The sequence below is a fragment of the Embiotoca jacksoni genome, unplaced genomic scaffold (genome assembly GCF_022577435.1).
Source record: "Embiotoca jacksoni isolate LCO1_2020_lvr unplaced genomic scaffold, fEmbJac1.0.p SCAF_15, whole genome shotgun sequence".
NCBI classification, from domain to species: Eukaryota; Metazoa; Chordata; class Actinopteri; family Embiotocidae; genus Embiotoca; species Embiotoca jacksoni.
The window spans coordinates 11,400,610-11,420,814 of record NW_027185285.1 but is presented as its reverse complement, the minus strand read 5'-3'; the positions used below and the strand labels follow the sequence as shown (position 1 = coordinate 11,420,814).

Sequence of the window (20,205 nt, the reverse complement as noted above, 5' to 3'; positions counted from 1 at the left end):
AAAAACCTACGAGTTGAGTAGGATGTAGTGGGCGGGGCATACGCTGGATACGGACTTTCTATTGGTGGATAGATCCACACAGCATGGCTGCAGACATACAACCCGCTGCCTCCGACAGCAGAGGACCGTGTGTCGATCTACATTACAGGTCTGCCGACGTTATATCACTCTTTTCTAGTGAAATGCTTTAAAACGTGACAGCACGGCTTTCACTTCGGTTATATGTCACGTTGTCAATGCCGGTCCGGTCCCGTTAGCAGCATATGGAGGGAAGCTGTCGTTTTCCACCGGCACAAACATTTCCTAACAGGCTGCATCTTCATCCAGCGGGACAGGAAACGATGCGCACCGCTACGTGTCCCGCTGAAGGGATCGACATGCTGATGGCGGCATGAAATATAACCAAAGTGAAAGATGTGCTGCCGCAGTTAAAATCCTTTCAATAGAAAAAAAAATGTAATGTCACACAAACATACCTCCATGCAGTTAAACACAGCGGGGGGTGTCCATGCTGTGTGGCTGAAGTCAATCCACCAATAGAAACTCCGTATCCAGCGCATGCCCCGCCCACTGCATCCTACTCAACTCGTAGGTTTTTGATTTGAGGGCAAAGGTTTTTAATGTGCAGACAAAAAGTGTAGTTTCATAAGCAAATGTTTTAATCCTGTGACAAAAACTAACAAAACTGTAAGAGCAAATTTGTTTGCAATGCAATAATTTTATTCTCCGTTTATACATTTGTACTTACAAACTTGATTTGTAATTAAAGTGCAAGAAATTTGCTATTAAAACAGGGTTTTTTTGCTCGCATAATAAAGACACAAAAATACCTTCAAATAAGCCACGTCTGGAGGTGTGTGCTGGCTTCTCAGAGCACACAGGATACGATTGGATTAGAGATCTGGGCCCAGTCTGTGTAAATCAAACAGACACAAGATGTTGGTTCCACAGAGTGTGTGACCTTGTGAGGAGAGGAGCACAACAATGTGGTCAGACTGAGTTGTTTTCTGGCCAGCCTTTTTGGCAGGAATTTTTTTTTTTTAGACTATAGAGAGATAATAACTTTTTGTATTAGTGATTGGATACACAATATTGTAGTTTATAGATTGACAGGGAACCAACTTTTAGTGACAGTTTCATATGCAGAGCAAAAAACAAAGCAGCAGGAGCATGCTGTGAAAACCATATATACCATTATGTATAAGTATTAAGTTGATCTGCTAAATTTGTTCACTAACAATTCCTAATTTTGTCATTCAGTAGATACAGAGCAACATTTTCATACATTAGAGGTTGTATAGTATATATAGTAATGTAGTATTCACAAAAAATGTTTGGTCTCTACCAACTCCTGAAGGAAATATCTGGCTCTGTAGCAGATATATACTGGACCATGTTCATCAGTTAGTTCTTACTCTTTTCACAACTACCTCTGCTTGACAGTGGGATTTTAAAACGTCTTCATTATACAGAACTGACTGCTCTCCACAAAAACTAGATCCGATTTTACAGTCCGACATTGGCCTATCGTAGCTGTACTGTACTGGTATCGGTGTATATCTTGGCTGACATAAAAAGTTTTTTTTACAGAACATAATTCATAAAAAGGTGCTTGGGGTACATTAGAAAAATTGTGGGCTTTTAAAAAAAAAATTGTTATCGATAATTATTTAATTCCCAGTGAAACTTACTGTGTCAGTGTGTACAATAAGATGTAAAATATCCTGCCTTTATTACATATCTATATAACACGAGTCAAAAGTGTTTGATAACCACGTTTGGGGAATAATTGCAAAAAACTGTGTTTACACACTTGTATACATTTTAGTATTCTAATTGTTTATTTTTGTACTCCCAGGTATCAGCATCAGCCCCAAAAATCCAGTTTCAGTCAGGCTCTAACCAAAACATCACTTGTGAGCACAGTAAAATTTCACAATAGAAAACCAAAAAAATGGGCTAAAGGGTTCTAAAACAGTGTAGAATTGAGGGGAATCGATGAATCAGGGGATTCTCTGTGAGTTTGTCACTAATAGTGACAAAGCCAAAATTGGGCTGCACTTTTGTGGCATCTGGGTCACCATGCAGTAAAGAGAGCTGAATCATCATCATCAAAGACTGAACCAAGTGGAGAATCGTCCGTGTTCAAAGCACACACACACACACACACACACACACACACACACTTGCACAATGTATTCACATATCCACCTACGGGAAATAAAATTAAAGAGAAAGATGGACAAAGAGGGGTGGATATTGGACACATATATGAGTCCTCCATCTAATGAAAGCCATTAGATAGAAGCAGGAAAATCGGTCTAATAAAGGAAAGAGGTTGGTGCTGAGTCTTGGATGAATGCCAAAGCCACAATGACGCCACCCTAATTCACTCTCTCTCTCTCTCTCTGTGTGTGTGTGTGTGTGTGTGTGTGTGTGTGTGTGTGTGTGTGTGTGTGTGTGTGTGTGTGTCAGAGCGAGAGAGAGAGAGATGAGATAGAGAGGGGTTTATTGATTGGTGGGTGTGTTGAGCAGAGACCTGAACTAACACAGCACCACCTCTGCCTCTCACACACAAACAAACACAAACTGCCGCCTGAATAAGACCTTAACTACTGTGTCTTCTGGTACATTATGTATAAGGGCTACTGGCTGTTGTGCTGCTCATTGATCGGTTGCTTTCTCTTGGAAAAGCAATTCCTCTGATTGAGTGTCAGGAGACCTGTGTAGTAGCTAAACCCTTCAGGTCACTATTCAAAAAAACATGAGATCTGACACACTGTGTTTTTTAAAGGAGAGCGAGGTTTAACTCGGGGCTGGACAAAAAAACAACAGGGGAATTGGAACATTTTTAGATAGGACACCTATAGATACACACAGTTACTTATCAAATTGTGACGTTGAACATATATATAATGCATTAATGGGACACTTACTCTGACAGAGTGGACTGTTAATGTAAAAATCAGATCCATATGTTAATTTATATTCCATTTTAAACTATTTATTTACTAATCAATTTATGATTTTTTTTTTTAGTGAAGGCGAATAAACAGATTTTAAGAGGGTCACAGAGGAGCTAAAAACTAGGCTGCATAAAACATCAATTCATTATGTAAATCCCAGCATGTCGAAAGCATAAGCACATAATTTTTCCTTGCAATTTGAGTACAGACATTTTACTTTTCTGATCTCCCTAACACAGATGTTATACCTTTTTCTGATTTGATGTTGGCTCAGTCAGTAAAACATAAGGTTTTATACTCTGTCACGGTAGTGACTGTTTACAAATTCACACCTCCATTATGTAAAATATAGCCTATATGTGGGAGTACAATTTCTCAAGCTACATCAGTAGTAGACCCTTTAAAAAATATAATCTAAGTAGCCTAAGAAATATGACATATGACCGTCCTCATCTCTTTCACTTGTTCCTTTTGTAAAAGTCTGACGAAGACATTTCCATCTTGTTCCAGAGTCGTGTTCACGGGACCTTTCACACTGATCGATTTAAATCTATCACGTTTTAATCAAGACAATATTCAGCACAACTAAATGTTCCCTCATCGGTTTTGTTCAGCGTTATTATTTTACGTCTGGTTTTATTTCTTCTGCCGCCGTCTAGTGGACAAACTTTAAAACTGCATCTTCTCCCATAATGCACTTCTTTCTTTCATACCCATCATTCCCCGCAGCCGTCTCCCTGCACCGGTCAAGATGGCGGACAGACCAGGTAACAGCGTGCCGTTTGCCCCAAAAATACCCAGACATTTGTATTTTATGTGACGTGCTGTTGGTAAATGCTGAGTTTTAGAGACAGTTGGTGTTTTGTTTTTTGTTTTTAATGTCGGGCTGGCCGTCAGTTTGTCACCGGGACGTCTTCGTTGTGACCGCAGGCCGCGATGACGCCTCCGAGTCCCGTCAAGGACTTTGCGTGTCATTGACAGATTTGAAGCGGACATGATTAATTGTGATGCTCCGGGAGGATCAGGACGTTTTAAACTGACCTCCGGTGAAGATGAAGCCTCAATAACTTGTGTTGTCGTCGTTTGGATATAAAATTAGATAACGTTTTCTTCCCGGTAGCTCGCGCGGTAAACGCGTCCTTCACCACGAACTCACGATTTCCTCCTTTTTGTTCATTTAATCTTAAAACGTATTAAACATTTATAAAACAACGATGGCTCGCGCTTTGCGCTGCGTTTATCAACACTTCATTCATTAAAGCTGTAGCAGCCGGTTTGATTGTAAATATGAGCCGCTGCAACGCAGCTGGTGTATTTGTACTTTGAATGTTTTGCTTTATGACTTCACCACGAGGAAGTTGTTGATCTAACTAATTATTATATTTCAGTATCGATTAGTCTGTCAATGCAATTGAATTGTAGTTTTCACAGTCCTTGTTTTGTTTGAGCAAACATCCACAACTCAAAGATATTCACGTTAGTCACAAATCAGACAACAAGTTATTAAGAGGTTTGGCATAACTTGGTTTAAATAATAAATAATTTCAGCTCTGGTGTATTTACTCTTTTTTGTGTGTGTGTGTGTGAATATTATTTGCAGGTTTTATAGTTCATTAAAAGTTCCTCCACCCTGTTCTGTATGGATCGTGTGCGGTTTAAATGTTCTCCTCCATCTGTGTTCAGTTTCCATCACTGAGAAGCGACTGATGGACGTGAAACTGGGTGAGCTGGGATCGTGGCTCGGAGGCCGCGACTTCACCCCCAACGGAGTCATCGCAGCCATCCGCCGAGGTCAGGAAACCTCCAGCGTGTTTGTTTTGTCAAAGTCTTTACATCCTTTTACCTTTTGTTTTTAGCACCTAAAATGTTTTGACAAAATATACAGTCTCTCTCTGGGTCAGCAGCATTTGTTATTGAGTCACGCTGTTCGAGATCCCTTGATGAGGGCATTTAAATCATCAATACACAATGCAAGTTGAATTATTGAATTAAAAAGAACTCCTTGTATTATCATCGGACTAAAAGTAGCTCCCAGCAGCTTTGTCTGTAGTTTTAAGAGGAAAGTCTTTTGTAATCATAGTTTAAGAGGAGTCTTACCAAGATGAGATCATTTGTGAATATAGACCCAGTAGTTCATTCATGTTACAGCAAGTGTAATTCTCTCACATCTTTATTATTCAAAAAGGACCCTGAAGGATGCCGGTTTTGTTTCCAGCTGTAGTTTATGCTGTATTTTATTCTCTTCCCCCCCTCCCCCCCAACATCTTCCAGGCCATGACAGATACTACAACAAGTACATCAATGTGAAGAAGGGAGGCATCGGTGGTGTAGCTATGCTACTTGTTGGCTACGTGGCTCTCAGCTACCTGTGGGAGTACGACCACATCAGTAAGAAACATACACACTCCCGTACATCCTGCTGAGGATGTCTTTAATCTCCCAACGTTTGATTGTTGCCCTCCTTGTAACCATCGTCCGTTTCCTTCGGTTCCTCTTGTAGAACATGATCGCTGGAGGAAGTACCACTGAGCTCCTCAGCAGCCATCAGACCTTCAGGGCCTGAACTCGGATCTCTTGGCTCGTTCTATTCTCAGCTCTGTTGTGTTAATGTGACTGTTGTGACCAATAAAAAAAAAAAACATCAAGCTTGAGTTGGATATAATGTCTTAAGAGTGTGTGATAACAGTGGCTTTCATATTCTTGTTGGAACATCAAAAAGGTCTAGCAGGTAAATCTCAAACAAGAATATTTATTTGTACAGACGGAGTATTTTCAGACTGAATCAGCTGACGGTCAACGATACAAAAGTTATCCTCCATATTGCTGAACCTCCCACGTTTCCTCGTTGTATTTCTTCTTGTATTCAAACGAACTGACGCAGGGCCTCCGTACACAGCTGCTGAACGATGAACTACTTCCAGGTTGAAATGTCCCAACATTTGTCAAGTGTGAGTCAGTGTAATGATGGAGGAGGGATTTGGTCTTTAGATACAAACTGCATTAACTTACATTCCTGCTGGTTTTCATCACAGATTTACTAGAATTATACAGAAAAGTGGCACCTGCAGTCACAAGACCCGAGGAAATAAATATCAGCAACAGGTGACGGTGCTGCAGACTGGACCCTCGGTGTGATGCCTTGTTCTTAATGCCTGCTTGCAAATTTAAATGGACTGTACAGTACAAACATAGAAAACTGTAGATGACCCCACAAATCAGGTCATTCCACCACAGCCACGCAGAGTGTGACTGTTACTGTTCCTGTCACAGTTTCTAAGAGGCCAAAATAAAAAATAAAAAATAGCTATGTTTATGTATCCTTACTGCCCGTGTCTTGTCAGGTCACACATGGCAGTTAAAGTCTTTTGAAAGCAGCCCGGTTTCCTCTCTGCTCTCGTCGGGCCAGTGAGCCTCAGCAGTGTGGTGTTGGGACCTCGAGGCTGAAGGTTACTGTCCACTCAGGAAGGCAAGGTGGCCTTTGGTGCATTTGTTGGCATAGTGGCCCTTCTCACCGCACTGCAAACACAGGGAGGACGTACAAATGAAGCCAGGTCACGGTGTGTTTAAGCGTTATCTGAAGGCAGCTGCACTTGATCGAGGTTCTTGAAGACGTTTCAGCTCTCATTTGACTTCAGTTGGAAGTAAATAAGCTTTTCAGATGAGAGGTGAAGCGCCTCCAAGAGCCTCAATCGAGTCCAATTCCTTCATCTTTGCTTGAATTGTTAGGACTGTTGGTATGAGGGGTGGATTTAAAGTATTTAAACAGCCTCTCTCTGCAGATTCAGACATGGCAAAATCCACAACCAAAGCTTTGGTGATGTTTATGGCAAAAGATATGCAGCCCTTTTTGCAGTCAATCACATGGCTGAAGAGGTTTACACTCTTTATGTTCTAAGCCAGAATTTTGTTCAGACAAAACAGTTGTTTACTTTTTTTTTTGCCTATTAAATGAAAATCATGTTGAAATGGTCAATGCCCTCCTTCCACATTTCACCAAAAATGTAACGAACTGAACAGAAAACTGACCATCAAACCGTGATTGAACCGAACTGTCAAATGTACAGACGACTCACCTTGTAGCAGGTGACCTGGTCCAGTGGACGAGGCCCTCTGTTGGCAGTCATGTGATTTTGCTGAGAGGCGGCCATCATGTTGTTCTGCGGCCGGTGTCCCGGACTGGAGTTGGTCAGCTGGATTAAGGAGAGCGACGAGCGGCCTATATTAGGCATAGGCTGCAGCGGGAGACAAGCAAAGAGAAGCTCTGTAGGTCGTCAACAACAACAACAACAACAACAACAAGGAGCAGTGCAGCTAAAACAAGTTGAAATTATGAAATCCACTGAAGAAGAAGCTTCATCACTTCCTAATGAATGAGAGAGATGAATCCACACGTCATCATTTAAACGCAGACATATGTGCATCAGGTGTTTGTGCATGTGCTCCCGTACCTTTGTCTGGTTCTGGTTTTGCTGTGGCAGAGGAGGCTGTTCAGAAGCTCCCATCGGCAGCTCAAAGCGGGGGCTGCAGAGGAACATCTCACTGTTAAATCTCCACAACTGCAGAGAGACGTCTCCAAAATCTTTTTATTCTATTTAAGCTTTCATCACTTACTGCATAAATTTACAGGACTTCCCCTCTGGACAGAAGCCCACCAGGTAGTTCACGCAGATCACTCTTCTTGTGTGTCTGTGTCTGCAGTCGGGACCTGAGGCAGGAACATGGGGACAAATTATACAAGTTCCTTTCAAAGCAGCAGGGACTCCGAGTATAAACTGTGTTTCGGGCGCTCGAACGTCCAGCGCCGAGCTCGGCCTCACCGTGTTTGCAGAAGCCTCGGTCGTACCAGGGACAGTCTTTGATCTTGGACTCTGGATCGATGTGCAGGAAGGGACATTCCTTGTTGCTGCACTCGCCTGTGAAGATCGACACAAAACGTTCAGCGTCATCAGTGGAGCGCCTTGTCAGACGAGGACGGATGCACTGGTTGCTGATTAAGAGGCACAAGACAAACGTATTGAGAGCGTGATTCAGTGAAGCGTCGAGTCTACCAACCGAACTTGGAGTAGAAGTAGCATTCAGGCATCTTGGTCATGTCATATTCGTGGAGAAACTCGCACTGGTCTCCCTTCTTGCACAGTCCTCTGAGCCAGTGCTTACACACCACCGTCTTCTCTCCGCTGATGTGACGGAACGGACACATCCCACCTGCGGGACACAACACAGACTATGACTTTGTCCTTTGGTCAATGAGCAGTCAGGATCTTATTCACTTAAAACAAACGCTAGTTTACAAAAGAATTGACAAGAGACTGATCTGAAAAGTTCGACCGCAGATCTTGTGCACTCATGTTTTAAGATGATGACACATATTTACAACTTTAGGCCAGTGTCCTAAAACTACATTAAACATTCATTTTATTTGTTTATTTACTTGATTTAATTTGGATTTCTGTCTCGAACACACAACTCACAAACAGTGCTGCTGCTCACACTACATATGGGCAAATCTCCGTTACAAATTCAGACAGAGATCAGACAACCCTGCACTGATGACGTTTTCTATTTATCTATTAACTTTGAACTGTTCACATATTTATTTATATTCACGTGTCCCTAATGCCAGCTGTGAACAAGAATCAATCAATACAGCTCGTGTGTCTTTGACCAACTTTGACCGCTGCATTTGTTTTTATTTGTTCTCTCGCGTGACATTTTGCTTTAAAAGATGATTGGATCTTCAAGCGCTTCAAAAATACACATGAATTTCAACTTGATCACGAGATCTATGAACTTTTTAAATCATCACTTGAAAAACAACAACAACAACAAATAGACACGAGGAGTTCAACTGGCTTGAAAACATTAAGGACCACCAATAATTAGTGGGAAAGAGCTTCACAGGAGTTAAATAAACAAAACAGATGGCTTCAAACTGAGTTACTGATGTTTACTGATGTTTACTGATGTAAACACCCTTCACGTGCAGAGCAGCAGTGTAATGTTGTGGGGTTTTTTTGTTGTTGTTTTTTTTACCTTTCTGACAAGCTGCTCTCATGAAGAACTCGCACACCGCCGACCCGGACTCTGCAGGAACACACACGATCACATCTTCATCAAAACAACGAGGCGACGCGAAGATAAACGTCAACAAGTCAGTCGGGCACCTGCGGAGGCTACGTAGCAGCTAGCATCACAGTACTTACTGTCCATGCCGGGGAAGGGCAGAGGCTGCGCTCCCAGCTGCTGCTCCACGGCGATCTCCAGGTCGAACTTGATGTGATCCACGTTGGCCAGCAAGTCCTGCATGTTTGCTCCGGTTCGGTTCACCACGCAAAACAAATGTCCGTTACGGCCGAGCTAGCTTGAAGTCGAGCTAGTTAGCTGGTAGCTTCCTCATCAGCCAGCTGAAGTGGCTAACGAGGCTAACGAGGCTAATCGAGGAGCTACCAACAAACCAGCTCCGCGATGAAGAGGAAACGAACAGCTGCTGCGGGTTGAAGCTTTAATGTCTTGTTTTAAAGTCTGAAGTTCTTGAACGCAGGTCGGGACGCAAAGTTTTTGTTTTGTCTCTCAACTGACTGCACCTCGTTCTGTGTGAACGGACGGAAGGCGCGCAGCCGCAGACTGACCTGTGACCTCAAACAGGCAGGAGCAAGCGATCCCCGAGCGGTTGGTTAAATCGATCACATCACGGCGATGGAGGCATTTCTAGTTGAACCTATTCAGTTAAATTCACAGGTAAAACAAACTTGCTTTCTTGGTTTTAAACAAAGAGTTCAAACACTACCTCTGTTAAATGGAGCACTCTCTAAAGCAAAAAGCAATTAAAACGTGCAATCTTGCGTTATGCTAAATTGTTTAACATAAATCTTTAATAGAGCAACTGTTTTGCTCTATTAATTAATCTGTCGATTATTTTGTCAATTATTTAATTGTTAGTTTTTAAAATGACAAAAAAAATGGTGGAAAATGTTTTCCCAAAGCCTGAACTGTCTTGTTTGGTCCAGACCGGCAGTCCACAAACGAAGACATTCAGTTTCTTATCATGGAGGATGAAAGTAACCAGAAAACGTTCACACATAAGAAGCTGGAATCAGAATAGTTGACAATAAACTTCATGTCTATCAGCTACTTTCTCCAAAAGACTCCTCCAGCTCCGCTGTCAAAAGGACAGATACAGGAGATCATTCCTGCCGACCGCAATAAGACTGTACAATAACTCACCTCTGGCAAAATCCATCACATAACAATAACACTGTTGACTGTGTTTCTTGGTTGTTTGTATATAATATATAGATATATACTGTACTGTATATACTGTGCATTTTATATTTTATATTTATATTTTTTACTGCTATTTTATTGCTTTTCTATTATTCTATTATTATCTTATTGCTTCCTATATGCTACTGTAGCGAAAAAAAATTCCCCTCGGGGATCAATAAAGTAACTACATAACCTAACCTATCAGCTTTTAGCGTCGATGCTCACAAGCTGTGGAAACAGCTTCCTGAATACCTGATGGCTGCTGACACGATCACCACAGGCCTTAAAATGAGTTCGCTACGGCTTTATAATACATTAAATATGCAACTGTAATTTTAATGTCTTTTACTTCCAAGCCTTACTAAAGCTCTTTGCACTGCTTTGTTTTTGTTTTTTTGCATTTTAATCTCCTCTTAATGTGGTCTTAATATATTCCTGTAAAGCACTTTGAACTTTGGTTTCTTGTTAGGGCCTGAGCACCGATGGTGCGAAAGCCCTATTGTTATCCAAGGAATTATTATTCTCATTCCTTATTTTTCTCCGCAAAGAACTGCATTTTTGGCGGCTTTATTATATACAAGAACTCATGAAAGTTGGTACACGCGTGTCTCCCGGCGAATTTTTGCCTGGACGGCTACATTTACCTACATGCACCAAACTCGGTGCACATGTGTATCACACCTAGATGCACAAAAAAGTTCCATTGCACCATTATGTCACCTCAACAGGAAGTCCGCCATTTTGAATTTAGTGGCCATTTTGGGCGATTCACATATGTTGTACTTTAGCAAACTCCTCCTACAGATTTTGTCTGACCGACTTGAAATTGAGTCAGTTCACTCTTAACATGTTTGGGATGAAAAGTTTATCAAAAGAATTTGTTTTCGTCGATCGTGTGCCCGTGGCGTGGCGGGCACTTTTCACACTTTTCACACTTTCACATGCTACCTCTAGCCGGTTGATCACATGAACCTAAAATCAGGTCAGAATAGCCTTAACACATTGATTATGATATATTGAGAAATTCGTTTGACTTTGTCCAAGGGCATCGCCGTGGCGATGCGGCAAAGTCTGACGTTTGAGACATAAGACAATACATCTGATGTGTTTTGCGAGGTAAACTTCAGCCCCGGCACCTAGTTTCACCTACATGCACCCACATTTTTATATGTTTATAACACTAACATGTACAAAAAAGTCTCTTGGCAGCATGACCTCAGCTAAACAGGAAGTCCACCATTTTGTATTTAGTCGCCTTTTTTGGCGATTCGCACATGTTGTATTTTAATGAACTCCTCCTACAGACTTTGATGTACCAACCTGAAGTTTTGTCTGTCCTATCTTAACACCTGGGAGATGAAAAGTTATCAAAGGATTTGTTTTCGTCCAACGGTGTGCCTGTGGCATGGCGGCCATTTTGAGTGTCTCCCCATGAAAATACAAGTTGCTCTAACTTTTATGTACATATTCCAATCTTCCTCAAACATTACATCCCTGATAAAAGTCAGGCCCTGAATACACTGGTATGGTAATATTTGCTCATAGTCATAGTGCCCCTTGCTGGCAACTGGAAATTAAATATTTCATACTTTCACATGCTTCGTCAAGCTGGTTGATCACGTGAACCTAAATTTGGGTAAGAATAGCCTTAAAAAAGTCATACTATAGCATGTCGTCCAAAATATGCCAAAAAAGTCACATTATGGCATGTCTTCCGAAATAGGAAAAAAAGTTATACTATAATGTATTTGCATGTCGTCCAAAATATGAAAAAAAAGTCATATTATACATGTCCCAAATTGTGCTATTTCTGACGACATGCTATAAGTATGACTTTCGTTCAAGTTATGGAAGGCAACACATTGGTGCAGTTGTCAATGTTATTGTCTCTTAGTCTAAAGGTCCAGGGTTCGATTCCTGCCTGGGATGTTCTATGTGAAATTTGCATGTTCCTGCAAAATTAATAACCTGAAAGTAAAGTTTGTCGTCCATAATATGGATGACTAACTTATGCATTACATTCAAGCAAGAACATGCAATCGTCCACACAAAGTTCCAGACCCCTTATCGAACCCAGAACCTCCTGATTGTGAGATGACAATGCTGGCTTTGAATTTCACCATTTTGCTGCCTTTATTGCATGCTTGTCTGACTTGTATGACTTTTAAATATCTTATGGAAAAGCGATCAACGGTGCAGTGGTTGGCGTTGTTGCCTCTGAGACAGAAGGTTCCAGGTTTAAGACTCAGCCTGGAAAGGATGACATTAACTTCTTTGATGAAAAGCCACATTAAGGGAAAGAATTGAACCTGGAAACTTCTGACTGGGAGTCAACAATACTTACCACTGCGCCACCATGCTGTCTTCCATAACATGTTTAAAAGTTATATAAGCCAGACAAACATGCAATAAAGGCGGCACAATTTTGCAGCTGCTAGCGTTGTCATCTCACAATCAGAAAGTACTCGGTTCAATCAGGGGATTGAAACTCTGGAGGATTGCATGTTCTTGCTTGTAGTGTGACTTTGTCACATTTACGACTACATGCATGAGGTTAGTTTTACATTATGGACGACATGCATAAGTTAGTCGTCCAAACATATTTCCCTTTTAGGTTATTACTTATGCAGGAACATAGAAAGTCCCAGGTGGGTATTGAACCCTGAACTCTGTAAATCACATTGTCTAAATGCTGCCATATGAATCAACATCCCATTTATTCATTATTATTTTAATTAAATGTAACCGTGCCTTTATTAATACAATTTTATTTATTACACCTGTATAAGTGTACATGTATAATGCTCATATATGAAACCAATAGTCATTCTTTTTACATCAATCTGCAGTGGTTTGTTAGAAATCTTCAGAATTGTATATTGAAATTTTTTTTTTTTTAAAAATGAAGATTTCTGACGAGATAAAGCCTAAATTTGATTGTAATGTGTGAGATTGGAGATACAGCGGAAAATGCTCTGTAAGAAAACCTAATAATGACGTGGCAATGAAATCTGTGGAGCCCAACTCAAATTTCTTGTCATTGAAACAAAATAGCTCCGATCTAAACTGTGTCGATCCATGACAGCTGTGAGGTCATGAAGACGTGTTTTGATCTGACCAGTGACAGACTTAACGGACACACAATCAAAATAACAACCAAAATTGTCATCAAAATGTTCACATATTCATCACTCTAGCAGCCTTCGGTGTCTGAGCCGCTGCCCTCTAGAGCTCAGGCAGGCCAGGCATCGGGAACTGACCAGCGAAAGCCTCCACCTCCGCCTTGATCTCAGCTACCCGCTGCTGGAACTTCTCCCCCTCCGCCAGCGCCTGAACGAACTGCTTCAGAGTGGCCTCTGGATCCAGGCTTCTCTGCATCTCCAAGGTCAGCTCAATACCTGCAGGAGAAGGGAAAGCATTAATCACCAGAGTTAAAATGTTTTGTTTTGGTCTCTCTGAAGGGAACAAATCCATCAACACTGTCTTTCAAAGATTACCTCTGTGAATGAACTCAGCCACCTTCCTGAAGTCATCTTGCAGAAAGCCTCTAGAGGTCAAAGCAGGAGAGCCTAACCTCAGACCACTGGGGCGCAAAGCACTCTTATCACCTACAAGAAGAATACAAAAAAAAAAAGTTAAGAATGGCACTTTGTGGGGAAAAAGACATTTGCAAGGTTCATCTGGAGCTGCACTGACAAAAATGAAGGGCTGACTAATTTGCAACAACAACAACACACAAATTTGGTACATAAACAAGCTACATGTATCATTGCATAATGGTTAAAACCACACACCCTACCCGGACAGGTGTTCTTATTACAGGCAATGGCACAGGCTTCCAGGACTTTCTCAGCTCGCCCTCCGTCGGTCCCTTTGCTGCGCAGGTCCAACAGGATCAGATGGTTGTCAGAGCCGCCTACACAGAAGGACACAAAGAGTATTAGAAGAAACCACCGTGAAGAGAAACACAGGCGTCATCGAGCATGGAATTTTGTGACTACCGTTTAAAAAAAACTGTTATTCTTCAATATGTTTTAACGGTTGTCAGATGAGATTCAGTAAGTAACATATGGAGAATTTCAAGTCTAAAGAATCAGAGTAAACTTATAAAAGGATAGAAAAAAAGTTATTCATATGATTTTAACACATCATAAAGGAGACTCATTTATGTCGTGATTATGGGAAACACTTGGGTTTCTTTGATTATCGGTGTAAACATGATTAGTCCGATTTGGGCCTTGTAGACTGTTAAACCAACAAATAGACCAGTGTGCCTGTCTTAACTCTGCCAGTAGACTTAGTGTGCCTGAGCATTCACCTCTGTGGTGAATGCGGCTATCATCTGTACAAGTTTAACGGACACTGAAGATCAGATGTACAAACAGTTGTGATGTGGAGCGGCACTTACCGGTGACGATCTTGTAGCCGTGGTCAATAAGAGCGCTGGACAGAGATTTGCAGTTATTAAGAACCTGCACCTGATAGGCTTTAAACTCTGGTGTCACGGCCTGTTTCAGAGCGACAGCAACACCTGCCAGTGGAGGACAGAAGTCAGATGGATGCTGTCATATCGAGACAAAACTGAGAGTACAGAGTCAAAGGGAGACAGATGATGATGAGAGGGGTACCTGCAATAGCATGGTTGTGTGGGCCTCCCTGCAGCCCAGGAAACACAGCCTGGTTGATCAAAGACTCCAAGTTGTAGAGAGTCTCCTTTCCTTTGGCGTCCACACTCCTCACACCTGGAAGACGGAGAAAAGAAAAAGTCTTACGGAAGAAAAGAGAAAGCAAAGATTATCGATCTGGAAAGAAAAAAGTAATGATGAGGTTTGTTTAGGCAACAGTGTCCGGTTCCTTTTTACCTTTCCTGAAGAAGATAAGTCCAGCACGGCAGCCACGCAGCGTCTTGTGCGTTGTCGTGGAAACAATGTCGCAATAATCAAAGGGTGAGGGCACCACTCCAGCAGCCACTAATCCACTGATGTGAGCCATGTCTCCCATCAGATAGGCACCGTTCTCATTAGCAATCTGCTTAAAGCGGGCGTAGTCAAGGTTACGGGAATAACAGCTTGTTCCTGGAAAAGACAAAGAGATTTTTGTTCCATGTACTCCGGATGCACTCTTAGAACATTGATTTGCTTAATGTGTGAAAGCAAACATGCAAACCAGAAGTAAACCTGCACTGTCTGTCTGTCTGTCTGTCTGTGTCTCTGTGTGTGTGTGTGTGTGTGTGTGTGTGTGTGTGTGTGCACTAAGGACCTGCGATGATGAGTTTGGGGTGGAAGAGCCGAGCGTTTTCTTGTAGCCTGTCATAGTCAATGTAGCCAGTTTCTGGATTCACCTACAAACAGAAGCAGACAAATAGACATCAGCTACAACTGATATACACAACACTACATATATAAAAAGGACTGTAATTGTGTCTATAAGCTCTATTAGACTAAAACAAACATTAGATTTTAATGTGTATTCGTGTATTTCCTCTTCTTGCATATTATTTTTCATTTGTCTTAATCCTCCTTGCAGGTTATAGTATGTGTTATATTTATCTGATGTGTACCTTATCTGCCTACTGGAGCTTTCTACTACTTATTCATTTGGTACATAGTGGTAAGGAATCACAGTTAAATTCATAAACACTACCAAACATCAAATATCTAGATGGCTGGTTTGGTTTCAGCCACATGATTAGGCTGAAGGAAACATTTGGGGGCAGTGATTTCATTTTAAAAATACTTTGTACCCAGGTTTCTATCCACATCCTGAACTATACATTTCAACTCCCTGTATTTATTGATCGTCACACTGTTTTCACATGAATAGATAAGTTCATGGTTTAAAGTTTTAAGCCGTGAACTTGTTGTTTATTCTGTTTTACACCGTTATGTTTGTTTTATTGGCTTTTTGTTCTTTGTTCCAGCTTTGTGGGGGAGCTGCAAGGTCAACTGCATGTCCACATCCTCAAACTACTGAATATTAATCATGACTAATGAACCCCTGCTTTAATTTATAATGATTACAGTAAGGAGAAATGTATCCCAGACTCTCTGAGACACTTCTGAATGTGCGCGTGTTTAAAAGTACACGTGGTTTTTTTTGTACCTTATACGGCATGGACTCAAAGAAGATGGACGCTGCTGAGATTTTCTTCTTCTCAGTCATAAAGCCGTGCGTCAGGTGACCTCCATCAGGAAGGTCCAGTCCCATGATCCTGCCGTGAGGCTCCACAACAGCCGTGTAGATGACAAAGTTAGCGGGCGACCCTTTCAGACAAACACAAACAAACATGACAAATCAGAGAGACGGGGCCGAGGAAGATGGTGCAAAACAACAACTCAGTGTTAGGTGCATCGATATTTGATACCCGAGTATGGCTGCACGTTGACTCCCCATTTGTCTGAGTCCAGACCATAAGCCTCCAGTGCCCTCTTCTGACAGAGTCTCTCTATCTCATCAGCGTGCTCCGTACTACCGTAGTACCTGAACACATAGATGATGCTGATCTTTACAGCTTTACTTATCACTTAATACAGAAGGTAAGATGAAGCTTCACGATTGATAGGGTGTATTTAAACATTTGGATTCCATAAATCATTTAATAAACTGGGTTAAGTCTTGTACCTCTGACCAGGATACCCCTCAGAGTACAGTGAACCCTCGCTATAACGCGGTTCACCTTTCACGGTCTCGCTGCTTCACGGATTTGCATCGTTCATTGTGTTCTGCATTCTGATTGGCTAAACAGTCTCTCCGCTTCTTCTCTACCTGTTTGTCAATAACGTTGCGGTTTAATATGTACATGTACGTAAAACAGCTTGCCAAATTTAAGTTTGCAAATTCTCTTGCAATTTCAAGTTTCTCTAAAACCCATAATGTCGACAAAACGTTCTGCACCGACAAAGGCACTTGCGGTCGGGCCCAAAAGGCAGAGGAAGATGCTAACTATCGCAGAAAAAGTTAAACTTCTGGACATGTTAAATGAAGGTAGAAGCTATGCGGCTGTAGGTCGCCATTACGGAATTAATGAATCTTCCATTCGTTCCATAAAGAAGGAGGAAAATAACATAAGGAAGACAGCAGTATTTATACAGTACTTTTATTTGTTAAACAAATGCTTGGGCCTGTAAAAAGGTTTTGTTCTTTGGTTTCAATGTATTATGGAGTATTTCATTGTATAATAATTGTAAAAAAAATAAAGGTTACTACTTCACAGATTTCACCTATCACGGTTTCTATTTGGAACGTAACCCCCGCGAAAAACAAGGGTTCACTGTACTTGTTGTTCATACAGGAACCCAGAGCCTCAAGAACGGCTCTGCTGGTGAAGTTCTCAGACGCTATCAGCTCCAGACCGTACGTCTGCCTGCGCTTCTCTTTTTTTATAATGGAGAACACCTGAAACACAAACAAACACAAACACTGTATCAGTCGGGGGCGACAGCAACACTTTGCCACAGAAGCTGCGCAGGAATAACCATGCTGTCCTTTAAGTTGTATATTTAATATCTATTATTTCCAACCGTCTCCAGTGTGTAGATGTAAACAGACCGGTAGACTTGTGAATCCACTGAACACAGACCTCCGAGTCGTTGATGGCCAGAGGCTCCAGCATCATCTTGTTGTGCGAGTCCCAGGCTGAAGACATGGTTGTTTGTTTGTCTGGTCAAACAAAATGAAGATCTGAAAGTAAAGATAATCATTTACCTCTTTATTCTCAGACAAGAAAAGAATAACATAGACATAAAAACACAACACAATGCTCAAATGAGCCAAAGCCTTTTTAGTAAATAGCCACATAAAAACCATAAAAGTATATATGACCAGTGCATTTAGGGTTGCAACTATAAAGCTTTTTTTTTTTTTTTTTTTTTTTTTTTTTTTATCATCGATTATTGATCTGCTGTGATCTTTAAGGTAACAGAAAAGTGTGTTTTCCGGAGCCAAAGGTGCAGTTTAAAATCTCCTGCATTGTACTGCCCAACAGACAAATTTTATTCAGTTTATTATAATGAAGGACTAAAAGAACCAGAAAATATTCACATTTAAGAAGCTTGAATTAAAGAATTTGGGCTTTTTTTTTTTCCCATTTAAAAATGACTCAAAAATGATTGTCAAAGTAGTAGATACTATTATGTTGATTAAATAGTTAAAAAAAAAAAAAAATAGACAAAACGTTGCAGATAAGGGTGTGTAGTGAGTGCTGCAGACAAGCGGGCCGACCAGATGATCTGGTATTACAACACAAAGCCTGAAACATGCTGCGGCTCCTTACATGGACCGATGGCGAAATGATCTGCGAAAACAATTCACCACACTGTCTGTCTTTTAACTCAGATAAACGCGCTCATTAACTCCACGAAGTTCACTGTTGCTCAACAAGCAAGTCGAGCTGAGCACGTTAGTCATTACTGTTGTCACCCGATATGGTCGAGTGACCCGGAAAACTCAGGAGACAAAAAAAAAACAAAAAAAAAAACACCTGCTGTTAAACCCGTTAGTGAGGCGAGACATGAGGAGGAACTTTCTAAAGATAACTTAAACTAAAGAGTGAAAACAAAACAGCAGTCTTCTCAGCAGCTGGCGTTGTTGTTTAGACAGAAAACACAAAATGATGCACGTCACGACCGCAACACCACGGGAGAATAAAACGTACACTTCCTGCGCAAAAAAAATAAAATAAAGTCTTATCTGCCCGCACAAACCTTAAGTTTTCAGTTGTGTGTCGAGCTTGCTGCGACTATAAAACGTGAACCAGCTCACTCACCAGGTGAAGGAGACTCTCGCCGCTGTCAGACTAAAGTCAAATCACGGGGTTTGATTAAAAAAAACAAACACCTGCCTCTGCAGACAGTAGTGATGTTACAGGTGTGTCGAGTAATGGAGGGGGCGTTTCCTCGAAGCGCGTGTCGTCATTCATTCTGGATTAACCAGAGCCAACCAACTGTGGACAAATGTTTGCATTATTTTCCTGTGGTAAATAGATCAAGCCTTATTTAAGTGTTAATAGCCAGGGGCTTCAAAATGAATACGGACAATTAATGTGCTCAAGCAAAAGGTTAAATGTTTGTAATTATAATATATTATAACTCAAAAATGGACAAAACAGTAATATGAACACAACATGAATTTCCTGCCAGCTGCAAAAACTACATGAACCCAACAGTAACCTTTGCACTTTTGACATTTAAATCCTATTTCAAGTGCATTTTCTGACCAATTTCATCTCTAAGCAAGGATTCAGCCAAAGAGAGAGACGCTGAACCAGAGTCAGTTCTCCAAGACAGAGGCAGGTAGAAACAGCGTTCCTGTTACTCCGCGGTGTCCGTGTCTACTGGCTGAGCTGCTTGAGGCTGCGCAGCGAGTTGGCACAGCTGGTGATGAGGCTGCACAGCTGGATACTCGTTCATTTAGGGGAGGAGCCAAAAATGATGACGTCCGAAGGCTCGCTGTCCGGCTGTACCACGTGACTGCTTCGGGAAGTGGTTCAGGTGTTGCCGGGAGGTTTGACGGCAATATAACCCCCTCAGGCTCCGTTCAAAATGTGGGTTGTTGGTGGAGAGTTGAGGTCAGTTGAGAGTTTGGATAGTTTGGAGAGTTTGGAGAGTTTAGAGAGAGAGAGAGAGAGAGAGAGATAGTTTGGAGATTTAGGAGAGAGAAAGAGAGAGATAGTTTGGATAGCGTTTATATAGTTTGGAGAGTTTAGAGAGAGAGATAGTTTGGAGATTTAGGAGAGTGAGGAGAGAAGGATAGGTGATAAGATGGAGCCAGCTGGGAAGAGGAGGATTTCCCCTGTGTGGGAACACTTTGATTTGATAACTCCTAATAAGGTAAGCTAAATCTAACTCTATTTCAGACACATTAGGTTTGCTTATCAAGAACTGTATTTTTCACAGTTTCTTATTTTATTCAAAGGTGAGTTGGGGTACAATAACAACACCTCATCCATGCTGAGGCAATACCGTGCCTTGCATGA

At 41.4% G+C, this 20,205-nt stretch overlaps 3 protein-coding genes across 5 annotated transcripts; 1 reads left to right on the top strand and 2 right to left on the bottom strand.

Annotated features, from left to right (window-relative positions):
* Positions 1–3,638: 3,638 nt before the first annotated feature.
* Positions 3,639–5,611, top strand: atp5mf (ATP synthase membrane subunit f). The gene is made up of 4 exons (XM_069149601.1): positions 3,639–3,733; positions 4,650–4,757; positions 5,238–5,354; positions 5,467–5,611. The coding sequence occupies exons 1-4, from the start codon at positions 3,718–3,720 to the stop codon at positions 5,493–5,495; spliced, it is 270 nt and encodes an 89-aa protein (XP_069005702.1). The 5' UTR covers positions 3,639–3,717; the 3' UTR covers positions 5,496–5,611.
* An 84-nt stretch (positions 5,612–5,695) lies between these two features.
* On the bottom strand, positions 5,696–9,584 carry cpsf4 (cleavage and polyadenylation specific factor 4). Its single transcript, XM_069149600.1, has 8 exons — positions 9,170–9,584; positions 9,000–9,050; positions 8,019–8,171; positions 7,784–7,879; positions 7,578–7,671; positions 7,415–7,487; positions 7,040–7,198; positions 5,696–6,482 (listed from the first exon to the last, which is right to left on the bottom strand). Exons 1-8 carry the CDS (start codon positions 9,270–9,272, stop codon positions 6,414–6,416), a joined length of 798 nt encoding a protein of 265 aa, XP_069005701.1. The 5' UTR covers positions 9,273–9,584; the 3' UTR covers positions 5,696–6,413.
* Positions 9,585–12,983: 3,399 nt separating this feature from the next.
* On the bottom strand, positions 12,984–19,068 carry LOC138198270 (serine hydroxymethyltransferase, cytosolic-like). Of its 3 annotated transcripts, none has more exons than XM_069149599.1 (12): positions 18,997–19,068; positions 17,812–17,912; positions 17,509–17,627; positions 16,597–16,712; positions 16,335–16,495; positions 15,492–15,573; positions 15,095–15,307; positions 14,861–14,974; positions 14,641–14,763; positions 14,032–14,148; positions 13,730–13,840; positions 12,984–13,630 (listed from the first exon to the last, which is right to left on the bottom strand). In XM_069149599.1, exons 2-12 carry the CDS (start codon positions 17,875–17,877, stop codon positions 13,458–13,460), a joined length of 1,395 nt encoding a protein of 464 aa, XP_069005700.1. In that variant the 5' UTR covers positions 17,878–17,912; positions 18,997–19,068; the 3' UTR covers positions 12,984–13,457. The 3 variants fall into 3 exon arrangements, with proteins under 3 accessions (XP_069005700.1, XP_069005698.1, XP_069005699.1); XM_069149597.1 differs by having other exon boundaries at positions 18,935–19,013; XM_069149598.1 differs by lacking the exon at positions 18,997–19,068 and having other exon boundaries at positions 17,812–18,102.
* Between the last annotated feature and the right edge of the window lie 1,137 nt (positions 19,069–20,205).